Source organism: Lactuca sativa, chromosome 8, assembly GCF_002870075.4.
Source record: "Lactuca sativa cultivar Salinas chromosome 8, Lsat_Salinas_v11, whole genome shotgun sequence".
NCBI lineage: Eukaryota > Viridiplantae > Streptophyta > Magnoliopsida > Asterales > Asteraceae > Lactuca > Lactuca sativa.
Genome location: NC_056630.2, coordinates 25,146,467 through 25,163,213, shown reverse-complemented (window position 1 = coordinate 25,163,213; position 16,747 = coordinate 25,146,467). Strand labels below are relative to the sequence as shown.

The window sequence follows — 16,747 nt, the reverse complement described above, 5'->3', positions numbered from 1 at the left end:
TAAAGGGATTATAGAAGGAGTGTCTAAAATAGTTGTACCATCCCATCCATGTGAAGGCTGCCTGGATGGAAAACAAACTAGAAATCCATACCCATCATGTACAACTTTCAGAGCCAAGAAGAAATTAGAGCTGATTCACGGAGATTTGAGTGGCCCTGTGTCACCTCCTACACCAGCAGGCAACAAGTACTTCATGCTCCTGGTTGATGACTACAGCAGGGTAATGTGGGTATACCTGCTAAGAATAAAGGACGAAGCCTTTCAGTCATTCAAAAACTTTAGAGCAAAAGTGGAAAACGAGACCGGTGAGAAGATTAAAGTTTTGAGAACAGATAGAGGAGGCGAATTCTTGTCTAACCAATTTACCAATTATTGCAGTGAAACAAGAATCGGTAGACAGTACACCTCCCCATACTCCCCACAGCAAAACGGGGTGGTGGAGAGGCATAATCGCACGGTGGTTGAAATGGTAAGAAGTAATCTAATAACCATGAAGCTTCCACACACGCTATGGGGAGAGGCTGTGAGTCACGCTATTTATGTATTAAATAGAATAAGTATGAAGGCCTTGAATGACTCCACACCCTACGAGATGTGGACTGGTCGCAAACCTCATGTGGGCCACTTGAGGGTGTTCGGTTGCCTTGCACACGTGATGATTCCCAAGAATCAGTTGAAGAAATTGGACGAGAGAAGTAAGCGAGTAGTACATCTGGGGAATGAAAAGGGAACGAAGGCTTACAGGCTTTTTGATCCTGTCACTGGGAAAATTCATGTTAGTAGAAACGTTGTGTTCCAAGAAGATAAGGCATGGATGTGGGAGAAGGGATCGAAAGTCAATGATAGACCTAGATTGAGCTTCACCGTTGAGGGATTTGACTTTAACGATGTAGGTATCGATGACCTTGAAGGCGCTATTAATGAAGATGGAGCTATCCATGGGTCGACTCCAACAACACCTGATACTCACTTATCTCCAGTCAACGTGGACTGGACCAGTAGCGAAACCCAACCCAATTACCATTCAGATTCTCAAACAGGCCCACAAAGAAATCAGTCAAACAACCCGATTCCTTTAAGCCCTCCGATAACACCAAACTCGTCCAATTCACCCAGCAGCGCTTCAAGTTCGACTAGAGGAGGTACCCCAAAAAGATACCGATTGCTAACCGATCTTTATGAGAACATCGAAGAAATCCAATTGCCACCAGAAGAATTAATGTTACTGTCCGGCGATGATGAACCAGTGAGCTACAGTGAAGCATGTCGAAAGAAAGAATGGATACGGGCTATGAACGATGAAATAGCCTCAATTGAAAAAAACAACACCTGGAGCCTAGTTGATTTGCCAAAAGGAAGGAAGCCGATTGGGCTAAAGTGGGTCTTCAAGGTGAAGCGTGACCCAACAGGAAGGATTGTGAAGCACAAAGTAAGAATCGTGGCAAAGGGCTACGTTCAAAAACAGGGCGTCGATTATGAGGAGGTCTTTGCGCTAGTGGCGAGAATTGAAACAGTCCGGGTCATTTTATCACTTGTAGGCTCGAATGGTTGGCAAGTGCACCACCTGGATGTGAAATCTGCGTTCTTGAATGGGCACCTAACTGAAGAAGTCTATGTCACACAACCTCAAGGATTCGAGAAGAAGGATGAATCTGGCAAAGTGTACAAACTCTCTAAAGCTCTGTATGGCTTGAAACAAGCTCCCAGAGCTTGGAATTCGTGCTTAGACAAGTACTTAAAAAGTTTGGGTTTTAAAATGTGTGGTCAAGAATATTCTGTGTACACAAGGTCAAAGAATGGGAATAAGTTAATCATTGGAGTATATGTAGATGATCTACTTGTGACAGGAAGCAACCCAGAAGATGTGAAGGATTTTAAGAAAGAAATGAAGATCAGGTTTGAGATGAGTGATCTCGGCCTGTTAACATATTATCTTGGAATTGAGGTGAATCAACAAGGTAATGGAATCACTCTGAAGCAGGAAGCTTATGCCAAGAATATCTTGGTCAAAACCCGGATGTTAGACTGCAATCCCACCAAGAGCCCGATGGAGCATAAACTCTCTTTGACCAAAGATAGTGATGAAGACCTGGTGAACCCAACAGAATACATGAGCATTGTTGGCTGCCTAAGGTACCTTACTCACACTAGACCCGATATTACTTTTGCAGTTGGTGTTGTTAGTCGATTTATGGAAAAGCCCTCTATAAAACATCTCCAAGCTGTAAAGGGAATCCTCAGATATGTGAAAGGGACTTTGAACTATGGTCTAGTCTATTCTAAAGGAGGTGAAAAGGTCACTATCTCAGGATTTACAGATAGTGATTTGGCCAAGGATATTAATGACAGGAGAAGCACAGGGGGAATGGCCTTTTATGTGAATGGAAACTTGGTCACATGGGCATCTCAAAAGCAAAGGGTTGTGGCTCTCTCATCTTGTGAGGCAGAATTCATTGCTGCCACCATGGCAGCTTGTCAAGGCATATGGCTAAGGAGACTTATCATAGAAATCACAGGATAAAAAGCGCCACCTATGACATTGTTTGTAGACAACCAATCAACACTTGATCTGATGAAAAACCCTGTATTTCATGGTAGGAGCAAACATATTGACATCCGGTATCATTTTATCAGAGAGTGTGTTGAAAATGGAGAAATTATTGTTACTCATGTGTGTGGGAAGAGCCAGAAAGCAGACATTCTCACAAAGTCCCTAGCAAGAGTGAAGCATGAAGAGATGAGGGACTTAATTGGAGTGAAGAAGGTTCAGAATTAAGGGGAAAAATGATAAGAATAATTCTGAATTATTGGTTTATGCACGTTTTATTTGATGTTTGAATAAATCAAAGGTCTAGTGAGTGGTTCCTGGTCTTTGGCAGCTAGTAAAGTTAGTTCCTGTTTTTCAGCTTTGCTTTAGTATAAGTAGAGAGGCAAATGTACGTTGATTGTATTCCAGTTTTACTTTTGTTCAGTGAATAAAGTAGAATACTTTGCCTCATATTGTTCCCTGTGTTTTCACTTGTTCTTTTCTGTGTATTCTTTCACTGTGCAGCTTTTAATGCTGTTTTTCCAGATTTGCCCTTCCCTGTTTTTTATCAAATCTGTCCCCTATGCAGTTTCTCTTTTGCTGGGTTTTACATCCCATTTTGGTGATAAAAGACTCTATTACCCCTGCTATATACCAACAAACTATTCATGTTCAAAACCGGATATCCAACCTGTCCACTTTGTCAACCAAAGTGAACTCACCGAACATCCTTATGATGTTTTGTTTGTTGCTACAGAAAAGGAAAACACTCAGACTTCTGATTGAACTTATTCAAGTATGTCTGGAAGCATTATTTAAACATAAAATTGAGGACGAACGCATCATATTTATACTAAACAAACTAGTTGTGAGACTCATGTATTACATGAGGTATTTTGAGAAAAGTTAAGTATTAATGTCTAAATATTTGAGAAATTTTGAATTTATAAGAAAATAAAAAAAATAATGAATTATTAAAATTAAAATGTTTTTTATCTTTTAAATTTAATCAATTAATTTAAATAAATAAACAAAAGAAACTAATGGATTTTTTTACGGCAAACTATCTAAACGTACTTTTAAATAACACCTATGTGTCCAACGAGACTTGAACCCATGACCTCTCATTTGAGAGGATCAATCCTTACCGCTAGGCCAAAGGCCTTTTGGTAACTAATGAACTTTAATTTGAGAAATTTAAAATTACAAGGTAAGCTCATTAATGAAATTGATATCCATTTATTATTATATTTATTGCAATTATTACATTAAAATATTATGTGAAATTTAATAAAATAAGAAAACTTATAAAATGACATATGGAAGAAAACATTAATTCAAAATAACCACAAAATGACATTTAAAAAAATGAATGAGAATGTGAAATATGTCAAAAAAAATCTTCATTTATTAGAGTAGATATAGGATCGATGATCTACAACGAAAATGGGCAGGCCTAGTAACTTTAGAAGGAAAAATTAAGAAAAACCAGAACAAAGAATTTTTTTCAATGTACAGCAAAATCATTAAAATACATCAAATTTCATGAAAAAGATATACATAACTCAAGTAGACTTTAAACACCTTTTAAACAATGACATTTCTAGAAGAGAGCTACACCCTTGAGTTAGCGTATAACATACGTCTTTCGGGATATAAGAGATACCTAGAATCAAACGTCGAGCGAAATATATCAGACCACACTGGAAGCTGAAGCAAACAACATGACTGGGATGGCAGCTAATATACTGATAACAATCGGTACCCATTTCAACACGTTATTGTACAAGACAATGAAGCTGGCTGCAAAAGTGACCATCATGGCCAGTACTACAGAGATGTATAGTGTAATTGCATTGTGCGTTTGGGTGATAACAACCTTCTTTTGCCAATCTCATACAGTAGATTGTAGATACCAAGGTGACGATGCATGACAGCTACATGAAATATGCTGTCATCGTTCACATTTCTGGCCGTTAATAGATGGGGATATACTTGAAAGAGTTCAATCAGAAATGCAGTGTTGCCCATTTCTACAGCTACAAATAACACTCCGGAAGGATGTTTATAATTATTTTGAGCATCACTAGGCCCCTTGAGTATGCGATGTTGATCATCCAGTTTGAATGTGGTACAAATATTCAAATTTTTTTTTAATAAATTCAAGGCTTGATCGTCATTTTCTGAAGGCCCCTTGTTCATATGCAGCTTCACAAAAACTGCAAGTATGGTGCACATAATATATAATTAATGAAGTTAACTATGAATTAATTAATGGGGACAAATTAAACCAGAAGTATTTGTAACTTCAATACTATGCCCGTAGTCCATTATATCCAGTGATTTGATATAACCCAATTAAGTCTCTATTTCTTTGATTCTGTAGATTTGCTACTAACTCATCTGCAAAAAATACAACATCTCATCATAAATTGTAATTGGTGGATACCGAAAGTGACCTTCTAACTAATCACAGCTCATCCTTAATTTCTGACTTTGTATTTACAATTGTGATTTGTGACCCACGAATTAAACAAATACACATTATATAATTTATTTATCCCGAACTTGGTGCTTATAAAAAATAGGATAACTTGTTACTTACAACAACTTAGAATAACTAATCACCAATTAAAGAATACACGTCACAAAGTTTACATAGAATTTGGTGCTCAAAAGAAAATTGGAAACTTGTTAGTTACAACAACTAATTTGTTTGGTGTAGATCAAGACTTAATTACCGAAATTTGTTAATCCTAAAGACTTCTTCCCAAATTGTTTTCAACTACTCTTTGTGAATGCATGAAAAAAATGTTGTCATTAAACTAAATTACCAGTGAAGATATATCTTTACTATATTATTAAACATATTGCCTCTTTCTTGAAATTTAAGAGGTATACTTATTACAGCATAATGTACAATCTTATTAAGCTTATGATGAGCGTATCTCTATCTCTACGTATTGGAAAAACTAAACCCTAGCCTCTTCAACACAACATCCGAGGCCGTCAAACCCACCCCCTTTATCGCGTCTCCCCTAACTTGCTTTAGTTTCCGGTGTACCTTCGGTATCACCATCCTCGCTCACTCAAATGCTCTTCCTCCTAACCTGGATGATTCCTCCTAACCTAGATGATCGACGCCCTGCAACTCTATTTTTCTTTACCTCTGTTTCTCTTCTTAAAACCTCAATCGCACATGGATCTAATGAAGATCCAAATTTTTAAACCCTATGTAGCCACTACCATTGCCGCCCCCTTTCTTGCCCCTTTCCTACCTTCTGTTATGACGAGAACTAGGACCGGCCTTAAGGGAGTTCAGGCTGTGCCAGCGAACAGGTCCTATTCTTTCTTAGAGGGCCATATGTTTATCCGCATGTATTACTATCTATATTCAATCATCGCCTAAATCTTTTAGGTTAATGAACTAGGAATCAGAACAGGAATCAGAACAAAAAGCAACTGGGAATTTGAAGTGCCGATCTGTTTCTTGATCATACGCGTGCAAAAAAATAAATGATGGCAACGATTTGTCGATTGTTTTCCTTGGTAATGGTGTTGTCTTCAAACTATTTGTTGATTCACATCCGACAACAACGTTCTTGTCTACTTGATAGTGTAAGACGATTTGTAGATTCACACAGATCATTCATCTGTGTGATTAATCAGAGGATGTTTATGTTTAATTATTTATTGCAAAAAGCAATAGGGAATCCGATAAAGGTATGTATTCATTCATTGCCCATTATTTAATCTTCACTCTAGGGTGGCTATTCTAAAGTTCATTGATTTGTTAAAAGTATAGTATCCTTACAATGGCATTTGTGAATATTTTTGTTGCTTATAAGATTCCATTAAGAGAAAGAGTGGAAATATGAATTTGATTCTTTCATTTGTGGCAGTGTCTAAATTTACCAAATAAGGAAAGATTCTCATCACCCAAGTTTCAGTTGGATAGAAACTTGGAATCATGCAAGTTGTATAGCATGATGAATGAGAACTTTCAAGCATTGGAAAAATTAAGACTAACCACTTGTTCACATGGATGTGTGAGTCAAGTAACGGACTAAGGGATCGAGTACACATTCTTGTGCACTGATTAAGTTCACCACAAAAGATCGTTAAGACTATTCGTCATTATTTACTAAATTTTAGTAAATATGGTTATACTTATAGGCTTAAGTATAATTCTGAAGCATTGGAAAATTTTCAATGGATGGCAGAACGAATGAGAAGAATCAAACTAGGCAGAAGGATAAACGTTTCTCAAATCTGAAAGATGGGAGAGTACTTTAGTATCATGTTTTGTGATCATCTTGATGATTAAAAAACTATATCACAATTGGTCTTCTAAGGACATCTTAGTGCATTCTTATGGCTAAGAAGAGGAGTCATGAATTGTTGAAGTGGTTAAATCAAGAAGATGATTCATACTTCGTTCCAAAAACAATTCTTAGAGTTATACTCTAAGAATGTAACTTGAGTGACATGTCTTAAAGAAGGTTTAAAACACTTGTCAAATGTTGGAGTAAAAGTTTTCTACTCTTGTACATTTGAAATTGGTAAGTTGTGATGTTTTGGATAAAACAATGACCACCTAGGGCTAATTGTGTGAAGTGTTTGTCTTGATTAGAATCCACACTATCTCTTGAATATTTGACAAGAGAGTCTTATATGTCAAGAGGACAGCGGGAGTCTTAAAGGTCTTGAAAGTCTCAAGAACTAATCAAGAATAAAACATGAAGTTCTTCACTAGCACACGACTTGAGGTTTATAACCTATCGTGCTGACATATTATGTGCCCATCCCAATTAAAGTTGGCTATGCATATGAGTTCTTAGAGTTCTCAATTGGTTACATAACAACTTAGAAGCAATGGCAGGCCCTTGACCTACCAGGTGGCAAGAAATTAAGATTGAGTTCAGTCCATATGAGTTTGGATTTGTCATTATCCTTGTCTTGTGACTATGGTTTTGACAATTCACATGGATAAGAACACATACACCATTAAATCTAAGTGTCATAAGGTTTCTCTCCGATTCATGGAAATGATGGTGAGGAAACACTTTCACTAAGTAGATTTTAGCTAGATAGCAATTGTGATATTTGCATTCTCAAAGTCATTAGTGGAGCGTGTGTGGTTTACCGGCACACTAACATGGACTTGTGAGAAGTGGCAAAGGTTTAAACAATCGAGACTATGATTACGGCATCCCTTTTCATAGTTCTTAAAATTTTTTAGACACACCTGTGAGCTATCTAAGATAAGGTGTATGATATTGATAAAGTTTTATCAAAGCAATCTAGTATCAAAAATCTGAACTTTGGTAAGAAAGTCAATAAAGTATTGATTTCTAGAAGTCCAGCTGATTTCTGAGTACATGTCAAAGCTAGTGGGAGCATAAGTGTTATGCTAATAATCATCATGTTAGTGGGAGCATTATAATTATGATAAAGGTTGCAAGTTAGCAATGTTAATTATAGAAAACAAAAGTTTCAATTCGTTGAAAAAAGTGTTTTGCTATAATTAAGGGAGAGGAAATTATACTTCATCTCAAATCTATAAGCTTAGATCGTGAGATTTTAATCAAATTTAGTCAAATATATATATGAATGATAGGTTGGAATGGCTCAACATAAGGAAATTCTATATATGTGTCCATTATTTGCTTTCTAAAATTCGATTATGATTACGTCATCCCTTTTCATAATCTGAATTATGAGAACTTGGCAAATTGAAATGGAAATATTATAGCAAAAGACTGGTTTAGTCTTTATGTGAGACATCATGAATCGTGTCCCATATGCTTCGGATATAGAATCGATTACATGTGCTATATTCATCCTTTCTAAAATTTTCCAAATGCCTGGGGCATTAAGAAGGGAAAATGTCTAGAACTGGATATGACTAAAAGGATCAAGCAATTGTCGAGGACAATCTAAGGTTTACCAAAGATTGGTTGCTCAAGGACAGTTGGAAGTATAGTGTTAATTCTGGAAGGACCATATTGATATAATTTGTAAGGAGGCAACTCTTGTTCAGAAGTGATAGTCAAAATGGAAAATGGAAATGTTTCAAAGATAGAAATTATTCAATCTATGTAAGATTAGGAATCTTAATGCAAGAAGGATGTTTCCAAGGAGTTGATCTCCTTTGGAATGCTCTGTAATGTTTGTTATCAAGTCTTTGCGACTTTGTGCATAATCATTACAAGAGGATCAATGCATATAAGTTTAGAATCTAACAGATTTCAGTAAATGGCATGAATTTGGAATTCTTGCATTTGCAGTAAGGATATGGGACTGTGAAAAGAGGATCATTGGAGTTATGTTCAATTGATCTAATTCACAAAGTAAAGATCATAGACAAATATAGTATGCATACTTGGTGTATCGCATGACTAGTGTTTAGAAAACATAGTGTACATGCTTGGAGCATGGGACAACTATTGTTTTAATTTGAGAATAAAGTTGATAGCTGAAATAGTATACAATGAATAATGTGTAATCATATGGTGATAAATAAAAGGTGTTTTATTTATATTCATAAGTTCTGAGACCATATTGGATTCGATTATTATTGTGTTTCATTTTGCATGTTTTGACTTCCAGAATAACTAGGTCGTTCTTCCTGATTGACTAAGTTATTCAAACCATCCACAGTCGGTCATATGTTGGAAGTAGATATGAATCAAGACTGTCCTGGGTTGGGCTTGTAGAGGTCTAAGATGTTGGACAAGGTGGTGCTACAACACTCATGAGTGCTCATAAGTTCTGAGTATTGGATTCAACCCGCGCTCATTGGAATCACTTCATGGATTTTATCACGAGTGATCATGAGACGATAATATCTTATATTCTTCAAAACTAGAGATATGAGTTGTTACTATGAGTTGGTTATACATTGATTGCACGAAAACGCATTGGTAACTCGATGTTATAAAACGTGCCATTGTGTATGATTCAACAAGTAGTAGAACAAGCCATATGAGTCGAAGTTTATCCATTCCTTTTACCTTCGGGATAAAAACGATATCTGTGGGCCCCTCGATGATTTGGTGATGACAAATGTAAGTGCTCGGCCGGGCTAGGACTGATTTGATTTGTTCAATTAGTCAGTCGTCATAAATCGGAAATCGGGAAACAACAAATGGACAGAGAGAATGATTATAATCCATGTCTCAGTCCATATGATATCTAGAATGGAGGAATATATGATCCCTTATCTAATGGACAAGTCATTGACATAATTCAAAGTTCATCGACAAGGTCAGAGTTCGACAGAAGCTTTTGAGAGCTACGATTGCCAGTCGGTTCTTGAAGTCATACATGCAATAATAGTTTTAGACTTATCCAAGTGGGATATTGTTGGATTAATGTCTAAGTCCATAACTATAATTGGTAAGACTTGACCCGACCCGACATGGTCTATTTGGGTTGCATGGCATCATGCATTTGGATAGATTATAATGAGAGAAATAACACTTAAGGTTTGTTAATATATTATAAGTTCTAATATATTAATAAGGTTATTTAATTAGTATTGGTCAAGAATTAATCTAGGATTAATTAAGCGATCAAAAGGAGACTAAATAAATATATGGGTTGATTGTGTAAATCATTCATTCTTATATATGTGGGCTTGTGATCCAAGATTCCTTATGTTGGACTAAGTCCATGGGGTGACCCATGGATACTCCATGGAGGTTAAAATCCATGGAGCATAAGGAATGGGTAAAGTTGTGAGTTACATGGTGTAACCTTAATAGCCACCATATAAAAGAATCACATGGCTCAAGAAATCGGTCACAATGTGTGAGAATGAAGGGCTAGCTGATTTTATGAAGTGTTCCAATTTCTCTCAAGTCATTCCATTTGTATTTGGTGTTGCGCGAACCATTTGAGGTGTCACACTTGGGGTACTAGGCACTCAAGCTTCACGAAGACATTCTACATCAAAGAGGTATGTAATTCTAACTTGATATATTCATATGAATCAATGTTATTATGCTAGTTAGGATGAATACCTTGGAAAGTTCATATTTGCATGTATAATAGAGAAAACATAGATCCAAGGTATTGAGGGTTGCATGTACACTTAGGAGTGTTAGAATGCTCAAAACCCAACACATATATTAGACAATTCTATCATGTAGTTCTTGAAGATCCCTAGCCTATCACTAGCATGTTTTTCTATCATAAACATAATATCAAATAACAGTGGGGTATGTTGGGGTATACTTTCTTGCTCCGGCTGAGCGTTCACTTCGCATCCTTCCTTGGTTACTTTTGAAAACAATTTTGAAAAACATTTTTAAAACTTTTACCGTTCCCTAGTTTGATTCTGGATTCACATAATTGTTTATCCAATTCTCTCAAACGAAAGCTCTGATACCAACTTATATCATCCCAAAAATCATAGCAATTTAAAATTTTCAACAACAACCCATTTTAACCATAAAGTGTTACGAAATCATTGTTTCAAGAGTATAATCATAATTAGAGTTTTCCCAAGACCCAATATAAGAAAAATAGGAAGATGTGCACGATCACGCCTTCGCTTTCCCGCGATCATCTGAAGTACGTGAAACAATAAACTGAAACTGTAAGCCAAAGCTTAGTGAGTTTCCCCAAAGTACCACCACAAAACACATAACATAAACAGTCATGCATGTTGGGTCCAATCAGTCATCAGACTGGAATACCCACGACCCAATCAATGATCGGACTGGAATGCCAATACGCAATGGGTCCACCCAGTCATCGGACTGGAATACCCTCGGGTCCACTTAGTCATCGGACTGGAATACACCTAGTATATTGGCTCACACACAAATCAGTAAAGCGTCAACCCAAAACCATAACATGTCGACATATACATAACAGATAAACACATAACCAGTTAAAAAACAAACAGTCAAATCTACAGATCACTACCGCATATCAACATCCTATATACCAGGATACAGATCTAACAAATCACTATAACATAACAACATCCTACATACCAAGATACATAACCTAGTGGACCGGCATTGGTGCCTTCGACCCAACAATTACAGTGAGGAAAACTCACCTCTCAGTCTAAAAAGATCTCTGAACAAAACACAGCTCTAAACGTCAGCTCAACTGGTCACATACGCACCGATTAATGGCCAATCTAAAATACCACTCAAAATACCTAAAATACCCTTAGGTTAAACTTGGTCAAAGTCAAAAAGTAAAACTTGGTCAACACATTTGAGTACGTTGGGCGTACCCAGCCTGTACACAGGGTGTACTCAGCCCTTGACCAGAACTGGGAAGTTGACCTAGTACGCTCAACTAACCAATCTGTGCGTCCATCGTACGAAGCCCTCCATGGCTAGAAAATGCCCATATGCTAAAACTCCAACTCCTTAACCCAATAAGACACCTCAATACTTGCATGAAGTGAAAAGAAGGTCGAAGATCACATTTTTATCACTCAAACTACCCTAACACGTCCAAAAGGACAACTCATTTGGTCTAGGGTAGCTCATACCCACAAGGACCAAGACTATGGGGCTAAAAGCATAAACTTCTAGCATAAACAAGATCTAGAGATATGATAATCAAGCTCAAAACTTTATACCTCAAAATGAAGCTTGGAGGTGAGGTGTTTCTAGATCTATGTGGTCTTGATCTCCCAAGTTGGTGCTTCTCTCTTCTCTTTGCTTCAAGGACACCACAAACACACACTTTCAAGCTCAAAGGAACACACACAATAAATTAGGCTTGCAATGGACGAAATGAGGGTTGGAGGATGGTGAGGGAATGAGCATTGGAAAGTTAATGATGCTTATATAGGATCCAAACCCTAAAAATTAGGGATTGAGGTTCTGGCACATACGCCCAACGTACCAATCTGTATGCCACTATTAGTCACTTTGCAACACTTTTCGTACACAATGGTTAAAATGCAAATACTCTTCATACATAGGGTTAAAATCGGAAATACCTCATCATCGGGATGTTACAACTCGTTTATCAGTTAAAAGTTCACAAATCTAACATTTTTTTCTTATGACAACAATAATGGACTTACAACTACTCATGTTGCCATTGGATTCTCACATAATACTCATTTTGTAACCCCATAAACTCTTCAATAATAGCACAAACTATAGCTATAAAGAACTATGACACAATCCCAACTTTGACTTTGACCTAAATGTTATATTTAGTTTTATTCACGTACAACTAACATGTAGATATAATTAAAATTATATGGTTCTAATATATGTTGATTTAAATTAATTAACATAATCAATAGTTAAAAACAACAATAAGTCACAACTTATATTTAGTTTTTTTCATATGAAAACTTAGGGGTTGAAATTATATGGTTTTAAAAGATATATACCTTATGTCATAGTCGTAAATAATAACATGAGTAGATCAACTTAGTATTAAATTATTGTTTTAAAGTTAATAATAATGTTGTTCTTATTTTTAAAAACATCTGTCTAAAAATATTAAATACCATGAAGTTTTGACTAGTGTACATTGGGCTGATTACAAAATAAATATAGGGGGTGTTTGGAATTACTTATTTGAAGTGCTTATTGATTTATTCCGGTTTGACACGAGTAATAAGGAGTTTGTAGTGTTTGGATAAAAATATTTCATAAACATTTATCGACTAAAATAAAAAGTTTTTATAAGTCACTTCCTCCTTACTTATTGACTTATATAAGGAACTTTTTAATAAATTGTTTCATTATTACACTTAAAATAAGAGTTTGCTAAACACTAAAAATAACTTATCAACTTATTGCGTTATGACACCGGATAAACTAATCCAAACATTTTTTTTTTCAAACTTTGATTTAACACATGATAAGTTAATAAACACTTTTACAAATATTCATAAGTTGTTTTATTCCAGCAATCCCAAACACCAAACACCCCAATAATGGTACACTAACACACACACTTCATGAAATAGATACATAATTCAAGTAGACTTTAAACACATTTGAAACAACGGCTTTTCTAGAAGAGAACTACACCCTTGATTTATTGTATAACATACGTCTTCTTCGGGGATTGAAGAGATACCGAGAATCAAACGTGGAGCGGAACATATCAGACCACACTGGAAGCTGAAGTAGAGCAAACAACATGACTGGGATGGCAGCTAATATACTGATAACAATCGGTACCCATTTCAACCCGTTATTGTACAAGACAAAGAAGCTGGCTGCAAAAGTGACCATCATGGCCACTACAGAGATGAAAAGTGTTAGTAGACCTAGCATTAGCTTCTGGGGTAATGAGTGCAAGAAATCTCGTTGACCATAACGAGAAGTCAAGATAGAGAGGAACACCAGCAGTGAAGTTGAGGAAGAGAATAAGGAAATAGCATCTGCTATTACGAAGACTAAGAAACTAGTTTCATGATGGAAGATAGGAAAGCCAGTTTCTTGGTTATAGCCACCAGGAACTGTAAAAGCGACCGCGAATGCTACTGTAACTATAAGTGTCGTAGTTACCATACAATCATTCATCCATTTCAGACCATTGGATATAAGATCTTTATTGTCATTGAAGAATATCTGATAGGCTGTGTGACCCTCGTTGTTCTTATTTTCCCTTAGAGCACGTGGCAACATCTTCTCCACATCCTACAACACAAAATAATAGACAAAAAAAGATAACCCCGGCTCCGGCCACTTAATTAATTAATTTTCAATGATTTAATTTGTCAGAGTCTTTGATAAAACCATGTATAGTATATCTGTTATTAAATAATCTATGATCTATGCTAACTCCATTCTTTTACTGCATCAATGATGTATAGAAAAAGTAAAGTTTCAGGTGGAGAACATACCTGGAACCACAGTAATTCTCGTTGCATCAGTAGAGATGCTCCTGATGTGGCCTGAGGTTGAATTTCCTTTGAACTCTGGGCAACAACATGAAGTATAGTGTTGCCTTGTGCGTTTGTGTGTGTAGTTGATAACAACCTTCTTTTGCCAATCTCATACAGTAGATTGTAGATGCCAAGGTGACGATGCATGACAGCTACATGAAAAATGCTGTCATCATTCACATTTCTGGCCGTTAATAGATGGGGATATACTTGAAAGAGTTCAATCAGAAAAGCAGTGTTGCCCGTTTCTACAGCAACAAATAACACTCCGGAAGGATGTTTATAATTATTTTGAGAATCACTAGGCCCCTTGAGTATGCGAAGTTGATCATCCAGTTTGAATGTGGTACAAATACTCAAAAGTTTTTTTAATAAATTCAAGGCTTGATCGTCATTTTCTGAAGGCCCCTTCTTCATATGCAGCTTCACAAAAACTGAAAGTATCGTGCACATAATATATAATGAAGTTAACTATGAATTAATTAATGGGGACAAACTGATGTACGTATACATTTATAATTTATTAATGAGTCGACATATATATATATATATATATATATATATATATATATATATATATATATATATATATATATATATATATATATATATATATATATATATATATATATATATATATATGCTTACATGGATCAACCATTTTCCAAATCATATTCTGTTTTGGTGTATTAAGTGAATCAGGCCTTCGAGCCAATTCATCGAGTATAATCATATAAGTTTGATCGGTCATCTTGTAAGGGAATCTGGTCAATAGTTTTAATGTTATATCTGCAAAATGATATGCATGATCAGAAACCAATTAAATTAAAAGAATATAATATAAGTTAATTAAAGAGCAAAAGCAATTAAAATTACATACCAAACATTTCGCTCCTAATGCAGTGGCGGACGAAAGAATTTAGATCAGTGGTTGTCATGTACGTGTCGATCGTCCCCTCGGAAAGTTGATACAGATGCCTTGTCAAGTCATGATGTCCAAAGAAAGCACTTAAGCTTAATGGAAAATCGTTCTTCATATTGGGGATACTTAGCAGGGCTTGGTTCTTTTGTAGCATTATATCAACCATTTCCTTACTTCCATTTGCAACTGCAATCTGAAAGGCGTTCCAGGAATTGCGATCCTCAAGCTCCAAGTCTTTCATTTCCAACATATTTACAAGATTTTGCAGAAACTCTTGTGTCTGCTTGGTGTTTTTTGCTGAAGCAGCAAGATGGAGCAGTGTCTCCTGATTGGCAGTGATAGAAAACACTACCAGCTCCTGTCGTTCATCAATGATGGCCTTGGCAGCTTGCCAGTCGCCCATAAATGATGCTTTCATCAGTGGACGACAGGTCTTGTTGTATTCTTGTATATCTCCAATATTTCATAAATAAATAAATAAACATTTGAGAATCAGTACTGCATGCAGTGAGTTAATTCTTCGTCTTTTATATATACTATCGATCAAACTAGATTCAACTTTCAACAATTAATTATCAGACTGTAAGTAGGTTGGTTTTCATTAACAGATCACTCTAGAGTCTAGAATGCTAGCTAGTGCACAATTATTTTCTGTTTGATCGATTCTTCTTTTACATGCTCTTGTATTAAAAAAAGTTTATTATTCTTTTCTGGTAGCAGAATTTACCTTCGAGTAGATTCCTGTGCGGTAGATTTATCGAACGAGAAGTATTTGTAACGTGAATACTATGCCCGTAGTCCATTCTATCCGGTGATTTGATATAACCCAAGTCTCTATTTGTGGGATTCTGCAGATTTGCTACTTATTCATCTGCAAAAAATGGAGCGTCTCATCATATATATACTGAAGTGAAGACAACACCTGTGTAGACTGTAAAGTAGTTGGTGCATATGGAAAGTGACCTTCTAACTAATTACAGCTCATCCTTAATTTCTGACTTAGTATTTACAATTGTGATTTGTGAACCACCAATTAAACAAATACACATTATATAATTTATACACAAGTTGGTGCTTATAAAAATAGGACAACCTCTTACTTACAACAACATAGACTAATCACCAATTAAAGAAATATACATTCAACTTAGACTAATCACTAATTAAAGAAATACACATCATATAATTTATACAGAACTTGGTGCTCATAAAAAAATTTGGAAACTTGTTAGTTACAACAACTAATATGTTTGGTGTAGATCAAGACTTAATTACAAAAATTTGTTAATCCTAAAGACTTTCTTCCCAAATTGTTTTCAACTCCTCTTTGTGAATGCATGAAAAAAATGTTGTCATTAAACTAAATTACCAGTGAAGAAATATGATCAAATTTTAACAAAAT

At 35.8% G+C, this 16,747-nt stretch overlaps 2 protein-coding genes across 2 annotated transcripts; one reads left to right on the top strand and one right to left on the bottom strand.

Moving 5' to 3' along the window:
• The first annotated feature begins 2,533 nt into the window (after positions 1–2,533).
• On the top strand, positions 2,534–3,313 carry LOC111877212 (uncharacterized). The gene is made up of 3 exons (XM_023873734.1): positions 2,534–2,764; positions 2,880–2,936; positions 3,053–3,313. The coding sequence occupies exons 1-3, from the start codon at positions 2,534–2,536 to the stop codon at positions 3,311–3,313; spliced, it is 549 nt and encodes a 182-aa protein (XP_023729502.1).
• Positions 3,314–13,345: 10,032 nt separating this feature from the next.
• On the bottom strand, positions 13,346–16,224 carry LOC111877255 (uncharacterized). Its single transcript, XM_023873783.3, has 5 exons — positions 16,073–16,224; positions 15,304–15,798; positions 15,072–15,212; positions 14,382–14,857; positions 13,346–14,175 (listed from the first exon to the last, which is right to left on the bottom strand). The coding sequence occupies exons 1-5, from the start codon at positions 16,146–16,148 to the stop codon at positions 13,555–13,557; spliced, it is 1,809 nt and encodes a 602-aa protein (XP_023729551.1). The 5' UTR covers positions 16,149–16,224; the 3' UTR covers positions 13,346–13,554.
• Positions 16,225–16,747: the final 523 nt, after the last annotated feature.